Raw genomic sequence first — 16,538 nt, 5'->3', positions numbered from 1 at the left:
TTCTCAGCCGAGAAAGGGCCCCACCGTCTAACTGACTAACCGAACGTTTTCTACTGGCAAGGTATTTTTGCTAAATCGTTCGAGGTTTTAGAATGTCGACAAATATTTTGGCCTTCGATATTTTAGAATGTCTAGCGCAAATATCCTTTGAGTAAATTTATACAAGTCACCTCTTTCAGTGTTTCGCAACTGTGTATTTGGAAAAGAAAAAATGATTGTTTATGTTAGTCTGAATCGGAGTGACGTGTGACTCTTAGAGAGCCAATAAACCGGTCGCAACTAAACTTGGTTTCTCATCTGTGCAAACCAAGTTCAGTGTATTGTTGCCTGTAGCTAAGAAAATACTGTCTGCCGCATATTTTAAAACGAAGAACGGGAGGGCCTTTTGCAATTTGCAACGATGCCTCGATCGGAACATGAGCCCGGTGTTGCAGTCCTCGGAGATCGCAAGAATCGCGGCAGCTCCATCACATCAGGGGAAACAAATGGTTCAGTATCTTGTTTGCCGGTGGGAGCAGAAAGAAATGGACAAGCGTCTTCAAAGGCACCACTAACTTGGAACAAATCCGGTATGAGATCGTGCGTAATTTGCACAATGAATAGCTTCCTCAATCTTCTCGTATCAGGGCCTAATATGTTATCCCACCTTAAACATGTTAAATTATTCATAATGCATTTGTTAACATGTTAAAAATCGGGGCTATCTCGATGCCCCAAAACCACAACCATCACCCGCGCTGATTTTATTTGAACCTTGGACCCACCATTTCCGAGGACAGAGAAGGCTCAATCGCAATATCCTTTTTTTGCTGCCAGACAGATGAACCTGTGAGTGAGATGGGAGGCTATAATTGGCATTTAAAAACTGGTCGGAGGTCAGTACGTAGCCACGTCCCGCACCGCTCAAAAAATATTTTTGCGGAGGCTAGCGTTCAGTGCCCAAGGTAGTTTGTGACCATTCCATAATCACATATGCAACTAAAATCCTTTTGGATGCAACTAAAAGCCTTTTCGACAACTTTTGAAATACATGTATGGAAAATATTTTATAAAATCCCAACAGTAATACCCTTGCCGCCGCCACAACAACAACCCCCGCTCCATGCACATGAACACGCGCCCAAACAAAAAGGCCTTTAGAACAAAACGAAGCCCCCGATTTATTTTCAAATTTTGTGGTATTAACTGATTTTGAGAAATACGATTGAACTAGGAATTGTGATTTGTTGTTGCAACAAATCACAATTTGTCGTACACCCTCCCCTGCGTCAAGCGGCCAAAAAACACTTACCCCCTTCCTTCTGGCCAGGGGCAGAAATGGAACATGAGACTGAGCAATCATGATAAACATCAATAAACAGACGCAACTGATTAGTTCTGATTCAATCTTACGTTGTAAATTACCGTATTCCTCTTTGATTAATTATCAAACGATATACAATTCAAGCAAACCCCGCATCTAGTGGTCATGCAGGCCTATAATTAAACAGTGAAATGTATCTTGAAATGGACAGTCTGGTTAACTTCCAATTGGGTTTTAAATTCTCTTTGATGTGATTGGACATTTGACTGTGTAATTGACACTGACTGTCACCTGAAGACAATGTAATTTCATTGAGAACCTAACCGAAGCAAACACTCTGACACCCCTTCACTTCAGCTCTGAACGAGAGATCGAGTTTTCGTGAAATACAAATTTCGATTTTTCGTTCGAAATCCACGAGCGATGGCTGGGGTACGAGACCGGACGGAAAGCAAAATCAAGTACGAACCGGCAAGTAAGTTGAGTACCATTGTTATGCTTGTAATCAGAGTTTGTTTGATAGTAGCGACCAGAGGGAGGGATCGTCCCCCAATGTGCAGGGGCATTTATTCTTTTCTCTTCTTAAAATCGTTTACGACTAAATCCTTCAGTGTTTCGATCGATCTCAAGAGTAGCTATTTGCGTCCCAACCCTTTGCGTGGAGCTATTTCCTAGCGACAGTTACTGTAAACTTGGGCGCAAAGATCCTCTTTAGTAGCTTATTACAACTGATCTGCAGGCGTATTTGTAAATAACTTCATTTCGCTCGCTCACTGTTATCAATTGTTTAAATAACAATAACCGCAGCCTTCCTGGAAATATTCAGCCTGGCCTGCCTAGTTTATACGGGAATTATGGACTGCCCAGTTACAAGGGCGCGCAAGTTTTCTGTCGTTTAATAGCTCAGCTGTACTTGTTGATTTTGTCTGACATTTGTATAATACAAATCAGTATACAAACGGCCCCCTTCTGCTAAAGATGCCATCTTTCGTAGCAGAGCTAAGCAACGAAATTATTTTCACCAAATGTGCTGTACTAAGAGTACAACGAAGCTATTATTTTGCAAATGCAATAAAACCGCAAAAGTAACCTCTTCAAATATAGGTCACAATATCGCAATGTTGTTAAATCTTTTTTTAAAGCTGCCTTTATATTTTTACGCTTGTGTTTTCATTAATATTTCCTTTGTTGTGTTTAAATAGAAACACAGCTGATTTCACCAAAGAGCAACGTTTGAGCAAACAAATTATTATACCATGGTAATTCATTTTGGTTCTAAATTTATCATTTCGCCGGCAACCCCGGGGGGGGGGGGGGGGACTCCCATATGAGAGTGACGGGGATGCTCGTCGTCTCGCTTAGGGGTATAAATTTCGGACTTTGGGTCTCGCTTAGAGTGTTCTGGGGAAAATGCAAGAAAATGACAATATTTTTAGCCGTCAGGGTCTCGTTTAGGGTTACACACGAAGAAATATACCAATATAAGTTTTTTTTCTCAGAATTTTGGTATCTTTTAGGGGTCTAAAATAGCTTGAGCCACGCCCAGATTGGTCTCTTTTAGGGGTTCTTTTCAAAATTTCCGACGAGCATCCCCGTCCCTTTAATATGGGAGTCCCCCCCCCGGGCCGGCAACAAGTTGCAGTTACAATATGCAGACCCCGATCTGCTTGACCGAAAATCTTGTCTGAACCCAAGTTCCAAACCAGGTGACCCTGAAATGTATTAAATTATCCTGTCTTGTTTATTTTGTCTTTCGTTGCGATCTTAACGCCTTTGTCGTTTTATTTATTTTTTGTGGGTTTGATTACTCACTTGTCTTAGTCTAAACTTTTAACTTGCCGGTCCTTACTTGCGAGTAATTTGTCCGTTCCCGGTACAAGCTTGTACGGCAATTATCGCAGCGACCTCTCGCGCCCTGCCTGCTGATCTGCCGGATTTACATTCACAAGAAAGGCCTGTCCTGATTTCTTGCGTATCCTCGATTCTTTTGGGAGAAAAAAACCGTAAATGCTGTTTGAAAGAGTAAAAGATAAAAAGATAGACACAAACTAAATCCGGGGGAACGGACATTTTGGGACTTGCTCATCGAGGGTGGGAAATGATCTAAGAATTGTATATCAGATATGTCTCGATCTCTACCCCAAGTGTGAGATGTTATCAAATACTCCCCCCCCCCCCCCCCATCCACTTCTCTGTTAGGTTCTATCGTGATCTGGAGCCGTAATGATTGACTGATCGAAGTGATTGTGACTAATATCCCGACAAAAGTGATACCTGACTCTACTAAATAAGATTATTGTCGAGTCGAACCTTGCATTTTAGGCTTACATAAAGCCGAATAAAGAGGTCTTCTAAGGGGTTTTTGGGAAGGGCGACATTGCTCCAGAAACCCCCTTGGAACAATAAAGGCATTCACTAACAGCCAGGGACACCTGTTAAGAACAGAAATTTGACAAAAATTTGTACGTTTGCACCGTGTAACTAATCTTAAATCTCATCAACACAGGTCATCTTTTTTTTCATTTACAAACTTTTCATACGTACTTCAAGGTAACTTAACACCAAGAAGTGACGTGAGGTTCGTTTTAGCCTGTCACGCAATAATTCAGTCTCTATAAAACACTGCGAAACATGTAACGCGCAAAAACCTGCGTAGAACTGAGTTCTCGTTTCTTCCGCGGGTGAGCTGGAGAACGCTTGCTGTAGACGACCCTAAGAGAAGCTCGACTAAAACCTGGCCTAGACTGACTGTCTGTCGCTAATTCCCGTTAATTCTTTCAAGCTCTAGAAAAGTAAACATGGAAAGTCCTTCTCCAACAACTTGACCTCGCGAAAAGGAAGTTTCGCGGTAAACTCGACCCAGTTCCCTGACCATTTTTGAGGGCTTAAAAGCACGACTTTATGAGTCCGTTAAATCGCCACTTTTTATACCAGACATTTCAAACTTTCGAATTGCGGCATTTCAAAGAGTACGTTTTGTAAATATGTAAAGAAAATTTCCCTTCATATATGCACTTTAGAGCAAAGCGCACGATTGTGTTCAATCAGCGAGAAGACAACAATGGAAGACCCAACCAGTTTCGCAGATTTCCGATAAAACGCGCTAAGTATCTATTATAGATTTTTTACCTTTTTTTTCAGCTGCCGAAGATGAGGATCAAGCAGGAAATTGTTGCACTAAAACTAAGGTTCTTAACTTTTTCTTATTATTGCGATTTAAAGTCTACTCTCTTTAAAACGGACACCATCGGCACCGGCTCCAACTGGCCGTCTTAAAGAGGTGTCTGTCTTATAGGGAGTTTAGTTACAGTAAATTAAAACAACTGAAAAACGGCAGGGACAGGACCGACACCAGGTTTCCGTCTTATAGAGCTGCCCAAGAAAGAAGCTGACTGCATTGTCAAATTTCCTTGGACCATCGAATGACCCCAAAACTTTCATATAATGCTGTTGGACAAGAGAGCAATTTTTTTACGTTCATGTTTTGTTTCTAACATGCAATTGTTAAGGAGAAAAGAAAGGAAAGAGTTAGTTTAAATGTCAGAAACTACATGAAACTAAACTGCATGTTCTTTTTTTATCTCCTCGTAGAACTGGTTCACCAAATTTCCCAAAGCAACTTGGCCTATTCTGACTACAGAATTTGGCGAACGTTTTTCGTATTATGGAATCAAAAGTAAGTATCTACAACATGCAGCGATAGTAAAGCGTTTCTTAAGGCAAGGGAAAATCCTTGGGGATGAGGTTGCTACGAAGAGCCACTTCAAGGCCATAAACGGGGACATTCTTACTTTATCATTTTAGACTACGAACACAACCTCGTTCTCGGAGCTTTTCCCTTTGTAACTTGGCCTAAATTATCAAGGGAAAATCCTTGGGAATGAGGTTGCATCGAACAACCCCTTTATTTTTCCCTGGGTTAGTCGAGTGCGATAGCGCGCGAAAATCGTCTTACGCGTGGAGATGCAACGCGCCACGCGCACTTCGTGCGAGGTGAGTTGCGCGCGCGCTCGTGTTTTCACCCACTCGGCCGTCCCCTTCGGCTAAATTCGTTTATTTCCCTTCTTTTATGCGACAATAATTTCCGTACAGTTCCATTAATGGACACCTTTAAATTTTTTTCTGAAATCTGGAATCGTAAGTTTTTTCCTCACCCCGTCACTTTCTCTCCTGAGTTAAGTTCATGAGAATGTTCCACACTTTTTTCTCAGCGGTGCTGGTGCTGTATTTGACCAAAGACCTCATGTTCAACAAGGCAAATGGCAAGAGCATATATCACGCATTTAGTATGACGAGTTACTTTACCGGCGTGATCGGCGCCATGGTTGCAGACAGTTGGCTTGGAAAGTATCGGTGAGTCAGTAATAGCTATTGAATCAGAATAAACTGAGCTATTGAGCAGTTTTTTTATGTGGTACTGTTTATTATGCTGCACAAAATGGTTCTAACTTTACGTTCTCAGGTGGATGAAACCCTAGTGTGTGACCATTCAAATGAAAGCTATTGAGCAATACTTTCATGTGGTACTGTTTATTAATATGCTGTACACGGTTCTAACTTTTCATTTTGTGTATAAGGCTTAGTGTGTGACCATTCAAATGAAAGCTTTTGAACAGTATTATCGTGGGGTACAATTTAATATGCTGTATAAGGTCTTGCTAACGTTTACGTCTCTGCGTAAAACCCGTGTGTGACAATTCAAATGAAAGCTATTGAGCAGTACTTTCATGCCGTTGGTATTTCATTATTTCGCAATTTGGGACTTGTTTGTGTTTCCTCGCGTGCTTTACAGCTTTCAGACATTCGCTTCGAGTCGTACAGATAGTAAAGGTAACAATTTCTTTCTTTGCTTCTTTCTTTAGAACAATCGCCTACACGTTAATCCTTTATTCGATTTCTGAGGTCCTCCTTACAGTGACAAGTGTTGACACCATTGGCCAAAGGAATTCGTAAGTACTTTTTACTTATTTTTTTCTTCCTCGGTCATTCGTTCGTTCGTCCAGTAGTTTGTTTTCCCATTACGTTGTTCTCTTGTGATTCATTTGTTCGTTCATTCGTTTTGTTCCATGTTCATAGTTCATTCTTTCGTTTATTCGTTTCTACTTTTGTTCATTCATTCATAAATCAATCTATTTGCTCGTTCATTCGTTCCATGTTTCCATCATTCATTCATTCATTCAGTCATTCATTCATTCATTCTTCTGATTCGTTCGTTCGCTCGCTCGCTCTTTCGTTCTTTCCTTCCTTCCTTCCTTCCTTCCTTCCTTCATTAATTCATTCACTCATTTCGCATTCGTTCGTTCGTTCGTTCGTCCGCCGTCCATTCATTCATTCATTCATTATTCATTTTTTCGTTTATTTCTTCGATCACGAATTCCATCATTTATGATACATCCCATTGATAATTTTTAAACCACACCAACCAAACACAACACACCACTGACACTTTAACCGTACATGTATAAGCTGTCAGTAAAGATTCATTACACAAACGGTTGTTAATCCGTTTTTCAGGATAGGGCCTCTGATATCTTTGTTTTGCATGGCTATTGCATGCGGTAACATCAAGCCTTGTCTGGCAGCGTTTGGTGGCGATCAGTTTCGGAAGGATCAGGTGAGACCAGTCCACAATCTACAGTTCATTCTAGCCCCATGTCGTTCTCTTCCTCTCGTGCACGAGTGCGAAGTTGAGGTAGGAGCCGGGGAACTGGCCGCATCAGTCTGCTCTATGTCATTCGGTGACGAGGATGAGAGCTGTTGACTCTCATGGGAGTTTTTGTCAACTCTCATCGACTATGATAATTTCGGGCCAAACGAGAGAAAACTCTCATCAACTCTCATAAAAAATTTCAACACGTTCAAAGTCGATGAGAACGAACGAGAGTCGATGAGAGTGCTTGAGAGTTCCATGCCAAACGAGAGTGAGAGTTTGAGCTCTCATCAACTCTCATCCTCGTTTGGCCCAGGCTTAAAACAAAATTTCGCACCAAGTCGAGTTAGCCAAAAGGTAATGTATCGTTTGATTTGTGCGAAAAAATTAAAATGAAAATGAACAAGGGGTTTTCGGGACTAAAGTGTGTTATTCTGGACCAAATTGTGTCATTTATCGCAACCGTCATTTGGTACGTCACGCAACAGCATTAGTTGAGTCGACGCACCCTTCATTTAGGTAGTCACGCAACACTTCCTAGTCACATAAAGTCAGCTGTGACACTTTTGAACTATTTCGTTTTTGCAGGAACATATGTTAGAGCTGTTTTTTGCCATGTTCTACGCGTCCGTCAACGTCGGGGCAGTGCTTTGCATGTGGTTTATTCCCATGGTCCGAAGTAAGTATTGTTTGTTTGTTTTTTTATCGTGATTTGTTTGAATGGAACAACCGAGATCAGAACATCGTCCTGAAGAAATTTCACGAGGTATTTGCTTTGACTTTAAAGCGAGTTACAAGCGAAGAGACGGACCATTTAAAAAATTTTTTTTGGGGGGAGGGGTGTTGGACTATTACGAGAAAAAAGCTCTTGCACAAGAAAAGTAGGCGAAAAAAGTGGTACTCAAGTTACCGGAAAAAATTAATGCAAGCTCCACCTGCTTAACATGGATGGTGCAAAAGAAATTTACCAGAGGAATATTTTATTTTTACACGTTCAATCAGATTTCATCAAAAGAGTAAATGAAACAATTTTTGCTTTTATATGGAATTTTAAGCCTGATAAAATTAAAAGAAGTACGTTAATCGGCCCGGTGAACAAAGGCGGGCTCAATATGGTCAATTTCAACGACGTCAACAAGTCCCTAAAAATTGCTTGAGTAAAACGTTTCTGTGATGAGCCTGAAAACAACTGGTGCGCCTTTCTTAATTCGTTTTTGTTAAAATATGGAGGTGCTTTCCTGTTTCAGTGCAATTTCAATCTAAATTACCTAGAGTTAAAAAACATTCCAATTTTTTATAAAGAGATTCTGTCAAATTGGCAAGAAATTCACTCAAACGACCCAGTTAATTCCACAGATTTTAAAGAAGAGATCTTATGGAACAATCGTTTCATAAGGATTTGCGGTAAATCATTTTATTTCAAATCGTGGCATAAAAATGGAATCGTAAAGGTTCGTGACCTTCTAAACGAGCAGGGAAACTTTCTATCTTTCGAACATTTTAAGGCCAAGTTCGGTGTCCGTACAACTTTTTTGGACTACGCAGGCGTGATCGCCGCAATCCCAAAAGCCTGGAAAACTGCAATCCTCGATACTCCTTCAGGTAATCAAAGAACGCAAAACGTCGTAACAGCAGATAATGTTTCTGCCAAAAAAGCTCGCTCTCTGCTCGTCGGAAAGTCCTTTCGCCCACCCACTGTAGAACACCGCCTACAGAATCAAAATGTTACGGACTTGGAAGCCATCTATGAACTACCTTTCAAAATCACAATAGAAAATAAACTAAGAAGCTTTCAGTACAAATTAATCCATAACATTCTCCCCACAAACCAAAGACTATATAAAATGAAGATAAAAGCCTCACCAGTATGTGAGTTGTGTAATTACGTAAATGAAACACTAGAACACATGTTTTGCGAATGTCCTAATGTGAAACAGTTTTGGATTATGGCAATCGAATGGTGGAACGTAAAACGCTTTGAAAACATAAATCCAAAACCTATTGAAATTCTTTATGGCTATAAACCAGGATCTTCTAGTTTTTATGCGCTAAACCACTTCTTTTTAATAGGCAAATATCACATTTACCTTTCAAAAATCAAGTCTGAAAATCCAATGTTTGAGGTCTTTTTTTGTTTGCTTAAAAGTAAAATTCAATCAGAAAGAGAGATTGCTATCAGAAATGGTAATTATAATAAACATAGGAACAAGTGGACCACCCTTTGTAGCAGTGAAAACACATAATCTCTTTTGTTGTTATCCAAAGCCAGCTGCTAGCTATATTTTGTGTGTGTGTAGTTGTATACCTTTCTTTTGCGCTTCTAGTGTACTTTTTTTTTCTTCTTCTTCCGTCGTATTATTATAAGTATTGTAAAAAAAAAAATCCAGTTTTTTGTGTATTAGTGTTGTCTTTATTAGTGTTTAAGTATTGTAAGTATTGTGCTAGCTGTTATTGTAAGTGTACTTATTATTGTAAGTAAGGCGTCAATTATCTAAATAAAAAAAATTAAAAAAATAAAAAAAATTAAAAAAAATAAAAAAAAAGAAATATTTTGGTAAAGAACTCTAGCAATACCAATGCTGAAAAAATTCTTACTCAGAAGAACTCCATTTGATTTCCCATCGAAACAACCGGTTTTTCCATAAAAATGGAAAGCGCTCATGGACACTGAAACACTGGGGAAATCGGTTGAAGTAGTAAATCGCTCTCTCTGTGTTCTTTGCAGCTGATGTGCAGTGTTTTGGAAGGGATTGCTACCCAGCGGTATTTGCTATCAACACTGTTCTTATAATTGTCGCGACTGGTAAGTATGTTGATTGAATACGGAGGGATTGGTACCAATTCGCTCAAGACCCGTTTCCGATTGAAGGTCGCATTCGTACCGAAGGCCCGTGCGGAAAAATAGCGCCGGTTATCCTTTGCACCTGGCACTACTCGCAGTCAGCTGACTAGTGTAGATTTGGCCTGTCTTTCAGTTTAGTTCATGTCCACCTTGTTATCACACTCTCCATCAAAAACTATATCAAAAACAAATTGTTTTGTTATTAATGTCGAAATGAAAGGGACTCAAGCTTGCGAACTTAGCCAGTTTTTTTTTGCCAATTGTTTTGTGCATACTTCAGGAACGCCTAAACAAATTTTTATATTGGAGGCTTTTTTGTCATAATTTGGCGTTTGGCATGTTGCCTACGCTCGATTTCCGCCGTATTCTCGGGGTCCGGTCTTCGTTCCTCCCCGAGAGAGGAAAGGCATCACTGTGTCGAAGACAATCTGAGCGGACTGAAAAATCAGCGACTTTCCTGACCCCGTTGGCTGAATAACGAACACATCCTGGCCGCTAACAAGTTTCTCTATAGCTTTCCGCTGCAAATCTTTCAAACTTTCGATCTGAAACGTCTCTAATATTCGTTCGCATGCCACATTCAACAACTCCACATCATCCGCCATTTTGAAAATCATTCTCTGACAACATAATTTATGCAGCCTGTTTCGCCTGACAAAAATCTGCAGGCGGAATTCTGATTGGCTAAGACAAACAAAGGAAACCTCACGCGTTCAGCCGTGCTTTCGGGGGGATGACCGCAGTCTCATTTTCCCGAAAAAGCGGCTGGAAATCGAGCCTACATGTTGCCTTGATTTTCTGCTAACTTACAGGACTAATTGAAAGGTTTGAAAGGTTTGAAAGGTTTAATATTTAATCATTGTTATTTATTTGTTTGCAGTTTCTCTTTTCGCGGGAAAGCCACTGTACGTACTTAAACCACCAGCTGGAAACGTGATGATTCGAGTTTTTAAAATCATAGGGGTAAGAAACAATCTGAAGTTCTTTGATTCGTACGGCTGCTTAGTCGTCACGCAACACCTCTCGGCGAAGCGTTGCGTGACACTTCAAATAACTTTGACTTTCGGCCGTTACTTAGTCGTTTCGCAACACTTCTCGGTGAAGTGTCGCGTGACAGTCCACGTAACGACGTTATTCCTGTAACCAATTCATAAATAATTGGTAAAAAAGAGGTAAATGAGTTTGTTGAATCCTTTCTTCTAGCACGCCATATCAAACAAAGTCAGCGGTTCTGGACCTGCGCAGTGTAACCACTGGCTGGACAACGCCTCAGATGAATATGAGGTAAACATAGTGCATCTCTCTCTGCCACACTTACGTAAATCCGATGTTTTGATTTCTAGTCGCTTCATATATAATATAAAGAATTTCCTTCACAATCCCTTCTCCACTCGTGGAGTGGCTTACTCACCCCTCCCATTTCATTTCTCTAAGTATAATGAGCCCCTCCCAGGGGTTTCAGGGAAAAAGGCCATTAACTTTTTGGGAAAATGGGAGCAAAAGGAAAATAAAACTGGGAACACGGGAACAAGAGCATAATTTAGGGAACAGGGAACATCAAAATCGAAGAAATAATTTTAGGGAACAGGGGTACACGAGGGAGGGAACATTTTTATAAAGGCCTGGGAGACCCTCATAAATAAGCTCAAGCGTTACTGATTTTTTTTTTCTACTAAAAAGGAACAGAAATAGATAAAACCGAAACTTACAATGTCTTTGGAATCAGAAGTTACACTTGTCCCCTTCGGAACTTAAATTTGGATCGGGATAGCTGCTTCCCCACGCAAAAGGAAAATCTTCTGGCACCCAGGGTAGATCTATCGGGACAGTATGAAACATAACATGCACCGGAGTGAATTTTCTGCGAATAAAATTAAAAGTATTTGATCCATCCTAGTCAGATCACTCGCCAAAAAGCAAACGGGCTAAATTTAAACTGCTCATTTGGCGAAGTGAGCTCCGCGTCCTCTATGAAAATTTTACGGTGAAACATAAGAAGTGTAATAAAGTAGAAGTAAAACTGGTCTATCGATGAAAAGAAAAATGGTCACAGTAAGCCGTTTGCTTTATCCTTTGCGAATCAATTTATTTTCCGTTCTTTGTAATATTCATTCGTGTAAATGTTTTTGTTTTTGTATAGCAAAAAGAAATAAACGACATCAAACTGTTGCTCCGTGTGCTGAAGATGTACATCCCTCTTCCAGTATTTTGGGCTCTTTTCCATCAACAGGTAACGTTTCTACATGACGAATTGATTCCTTTCAGTATTGTTTAATATTTGGTCTTACTTGGGACGTCACGCGACACGTGTCACGCAGTGGAGAGAAGCGTTACCGTGACGACTCAAATAACGCACGTGACGACTCAAATAACGCACGGTAACTAATGGAGTATCTCCGACAATAGTTTTTGACCAGACCGAATTGTTTAGAAAGGCTGTGTCATAAACCAGTTATATGGCAATAAAATACTAATACCTATCAAAGCCTGTCCAAAAGATTTTGTGCCTTAGTTTTTCTAGTCTGTTTTCAGATTTCGTTCTGCATCCCTGTTTTCTATCCTCCCAAGCAAAAATTCTCCAAATTGCTGGGGGTTTTTTTACCCAAGGAGCAAGATTCGTCTTACGTATGCGTAACATGTCTTTTAAAACATCTTTTCAGGGATCAAGCTGGACTCTTCAAGCTGAACAAATGGACGGAGATTTGGTGAGATTTCTTATTAAAAGCAAAGCTGTTATTTTTATAAGCTAAATGGTTAATCCTCCCATTATTTTGTTTATTACTGACCTGTTGTTAATTATTTTTTCTAACCTAGGGTGGCTTCACGCTACGTTCGGATCAGATTCAAGTGAGTAAAGCGCTAAAACATAACTACTTTCTATAGTAATTTATAAAATATAGTAATCTAGGATCCACTCAGGCGAGAAACGCGAACAACCCACAGTCGCTGTAAACATGAGACTAACTGATGATTTAGCACTCAGTTGATGTCGTGAGATAATAGTGAGACACCTGCTGACATATTCATACCACGTAACACTCAGCACTTCGGTTAGCCTAACTAGCACTCAGGTTAGCCTACTGTAGATTGGGTTGCTTGCGGTTAGCTTTTATAATAGGTTTAGGATTTATATCTAAAGAAATCAGGGTTCTGGCAGCTAGTCGTCGGTGGCCTAGTGGATATCATTCCCGCTCGGCATGCCGGTGACCCGAGTTCGAATTATCTTGGTCTCAACTTCTTTTTTTATACCTCATGTATAAATAAAATAAGAAGTCTCAAGACATGAACATGAGTAAGAAAGTCCCGGATAATAAACAACGAAGATGGCAAATTGTCTCCCAGATGTCTACACCAACACCACAGTAATGTATCCCTTTCAAAGAATCAAAAATTAGCTAAATGAACAGTGAGCTAATTCTCTTTTCATCTGATTTCTTTCAGGCTCTGAATCCAATTCTGGTCCTGATCCTTATCCCACTGTATGATGGCGTTATCTATCCAATGTTTGAGCGGTGCCAATTTCCTCTCAGGTATTTAACACATGGATGTAGTTGACTTAGTGATCCAGTCAGTTCCTTAAGCAGATTTAAATATGTGAATTACGTGTGTTTCTGCGACTTTTTTCCATTTTTAGCGCCCTAAAGAAGATGACTGGAGGCTTGGTTCTTGCCGCGGTAGCGTTTGTCGTTTGTGCTTTTGTCCAGATTCAAATCCAGGTATTTTGACCCAAAAGAATATTAAATAATAAAAGAGCAAAGCCTCGCTACTCCTACGAGTACTAAAGGGGAGGCCTCGGGTCGAGCCCCAGACCGGACCAACACTCAGGGTCGTAAAATAACTGTGGAGAATGTGCTGTTTTTGCAATGACACCTGCAAATGGTTAGATATTCTAGTCTTCTTGGATGACGACGATAAACCGTAGGCCCCGCTTCCCGCATCTTCAGTGTTATTGTCAGCAAGGGACGTTAAAGAACCCACACACTTGTCGCAAAGAGTAGGGCACGAAGTTCCTGGTGTTTTGGTCTGCTCATGTACTGTCAACGACGTTGGGGTGGGAAATGCTCTGAGCTATAAGCTATGATAAAGCTACTCTACAAATCAGACGGGAAAATAAAGTATTCATGTCATAACATATAAGTTGAGCTTCAGTAGCTAAATCATATAATGTTTTTTTAGACCATAGGCGAGGGACCCTCCGCACCAGGAGTAGGTAGAACCACCATGGAGTTCATAAACAGTGCCCCGTGCCCAGTCTCTATCGACCGAGAGTCATTCTTCAGGGTAGACCTCAAATATGGAGAGGTATATAATTATTCTACTATTTCATCTTTACATTGGTGAAGAGGAACGCACTCAGCATGTACTTAGCTAGCAGCTAACGCTAATACGGTGAACTTAATTGCCAAGGAATTCATATTGGTACAACAGCGAAGCGCGCGAGCGACGTCAATACTCGGACAAACAAACCAGAATAGCGGAAGATTTGAAGCTTTCTTCATATTGATCGAAATGCGGCGGCTAGAACAACTTTTTGAACGGAAAACGTCGCCCACATCCCCTTTATTTATTTATTTCAGAACGCGCTAATGCTGTCCGAGTCTTGCGGGGTTTCAAAAATATCCAATCTATATCTTAACCTCGCACGCTTCGTTATTCTAAAGCCAGGTCTCTTTTTAGCACAAGAAACCAAAAGAATTCTGGGTAACAGCTTCTATCGTAATGTTCAAGAACGATTTCGTGGAATCCATCTACGACTCCGCGACGCAATTTTCGTTTCTGGTCAATGAAGGAAGGTTTTTTTGCAACGTGGAGTTTTCAATAGAGTTTTTACCTCTTTACTCTGTTCGGGGTACAATGCAATAAATTGCTTGACGCGAAATTTTGTCCTCTAAGTTTGGCAGGTTTAAGTAAAACAAAACACAATTGTAATTTTCTTCCTACAACAGCCGAGTTTTCTTGACAGGACTAAAACTTGCGTGTTTGTTGGTTTATTATTCCTTCTTATTTTATTTTTTGGGTATTATTTGCCTTAACGCAGAGATCACAAGTGTTCGTTGGTCAGTCCGGCTTGATGAATTTTACACTGTCTGCCCGTGGTAAGGGCTGTAATGTCACCGAGAAGCGCGCCAGTTTAGATCTGGACGACAAGAAGGTCTTTAGTGCTGTTGTGGAAGTCGTTAATAACGAGTTCATTTTGAACAAGGTAATTTTAACGTTAATGTTATTACTTTAGCTTTTTCGCAGTGGAACGATTCAAGTTCATTCCCAGGGTCCTTTCGCCGTAGCGGAATGAAAGAGAACAGATCCTTGGAACTGTGAAACTGTGAAACTTGCAGTTAAAGGAGCTGTGTCGCGGGTTCTGAAATTGTTTCTAGGAATCTTATCCCATAAAAGCATTATCTTTGAACATCTAAAGGTAGATAGAACCTTAATTTGCGGAGAGAAATCAAACCACTGCTATAAATATCGATTATTTTGAAGACGCGCGGAAACAACTTGAAAAGTTAAACCTCAATTTTTCAAGTTATAATCCATTTCCATCCCGCCAGCCGTCAGTAGCCAAAGACGCTTGTAAACAGTTTCAGTGCTCTAATTATTTTTAGGTTTCCTTCGACACAAATATATATTTTGGCTGTTCAAAAATCTGTTAAAAACCGTGTCAATGCACTATCAATGTCATTTCATTTCAATTTGTAGCAGTGCGCTGAAAACCTTGTTTCTTTGTTCCTTCCCTTAGTATTCAATGGACCTTCCAGGTATTGACATCAACAAAGCTGAAACCCGTGTGAGGTAAGTTCTGATTTTTTATTATCACGTTGACTTTATCTATACTAATAAATAATTGCGTTTTATAGCTTAGCTAAGTTGTAGAACAAAGTCAACAAAGCTAAAATAGCTGTATTGGTCCAATCCTCGAATCCATTGTAACGCGACTATGTGTAAGCCTGCTTTTTGCGCGACAGTTACATGGTTCCGGGCAAACGTCACTACTTGTGGAGTGTACGACTGTACTCGTAGTATTCTCTGATTGGTCGACAAGCATCGGAAATTCTTCGGCTTTTTAGGTCATCTTATCTCTGTTTTAGCTACCCCTGACCCCTCCCCCCACAATTTTCAAGCTTTCCTCCCCACCACCCCACACCCCCACCCACTTTCCTAAACGGTCAAACACAACAACACAACATTCAACTTGAGAATTAAGATGAAAGTCGCCATAAGAAGTTAACCAGAAGATGTACATTAAGTTCATTATCTTTTTCTACTTTCTGTAGAGTTATTTATTCTGGCGGAGATAATTTGCCCGAGAGAGTGGACGTGGAGTTGAAGTCCATATTCGACAATGTGAAACCAACAGTGCTGAAGAACATTGGGTCGGAAAACTCCTCCTATAGTCTGATAGGAACCGGCGAGTAAGTACTGGTAACTAACCCTGTTCTACGATCCCCTCCCTCCCTCACCTACATCAACAATTTCAACCCCTAATCCATTACATTGTACTGCTGAAATATCCTCAATGGGTACTATGCGAAATGTTTGAAAACAAGGATAATTTTTATGTTGTCATAGTGATCAGTTTTTTAAAAGGCAACTGAGGTGGCCTAATGGATAGCGCGCTGAACTCCGGATCGAACGGGCAAGACACTTTACTCTCACAGTGCCTCTCTCCACCCAGGTGTATAAATGGGTACCCGCGAATTTACTGCTGTGGGGTAACCCTGCGATGAACTAGCATCCCATCCAGG

General features: G+C 40.5%; 2 protein-coding genes across 3 annotated transcripts in view; one reads left to right on the top strand and one right to left on the bottom strand.

Annotated features, from left to right (window-relative positions):
* Window positions 1–16,538, bottom strand: part of LOC144648597 (uncharacterized) — a 701,885-nt gene that overhangs the window by 69,023 nt on the left and 616,324 nt on the right.
* LOC144653376 (solute carrier family 15 member 2-like) overlaps window positions 104–16,538 on the top strand; it is a 28,840-nt gene continuing 12,405 nt past the window's right edge. The window contains exons 1-19 of one of the 2 annotated variants that reach the window (XM_078513391.1): window positions 104–569; window positions 4,445–4,491; window positions 4,895–4,979; window positions 5,515–5,656; window positions 6,166–6,252; window positions 6,818–6,917; window positions 7,542–7,632; window positions 9,679–9,756; window positions 10,676–10,758; window positions 10,999–11,079; window positions 11,936–12,025; window positions 12,456–12,500; window positions 12,610–12,642; window positions 13,237–13,325; window positions 13,430–13,511; window positions 13,972–14,097; window positions 14,834–14,998; window positions 15,533–15,585; window positions 16,068–16,205. In XM_078513391.1, coding sequence (XP_078369517.1) covers window positions 401–569; window positions 4,445–4,491; window positions 4,895–4,979; window positions 5,515–5,656; window positions 6,166–6,252; window positions 6,818–6,917; window positions 7,542–7,632; window positions 9,679–9,756; window positions 10,676–10,758; window positions 10,999–11,079; window positions 11,936–12,025; window positions 12,456–12,500; window positions 12,610–12,642; window positions 13,237–13,325; window positions 13,430–13,511; window positions 13,972–14,097; window positions 14,834–14,998; window positions 15,533–15,585; window positions 16,068–16,205 — 1,784 coding nt within the window. In that variant the 5' untranslated portion in view covers window positions 104–400. Of the gene's footprint in view, window positions 570–1,492; window positions 1,779–4,444; window positions 4,492–4,894; window positions 4,980–5,514; window positions 5,657–6,165; window positions 6,253–6,817; window positions 6,918–7,541; window positions 7,633–9,678; window positions 9,757–10,675; window positions 10,759–10,998; window positions 11,080–11,935; window positions 12,026–12,455; window positions 12,501–12,609; window positions 12,643–13,236; window positions 13,326–13,429; window positions 13,512–13,971; window positions 14,098–14,833; window positions 14,999–15,532; window positions 15,586–16,067; window positions 16,206–16,538 lie in introns of those variants that run through there. The other variant, XM_078513465.1, reaches the window with a different exon arrangement.

This window comes from Oculina patagonica, chromosome 1 (genome assembly GCF_052425735.1).
Source record: "Oculina patagonica isolate OP01 chromosome 1, crgOcupat, whole genome shotgun sequence".
NCBI classification, from domain to species: Eukaryota; Metazoa; Cnidaria; class Anthozoa; order Scleractinia; family Oculinidae; genus Oculina; species Oculina patagonica.
Note: the sequence above shows the minus strand (reverse complement) of the source record. Positions and strands in the feature narration are given on the sequence as shown.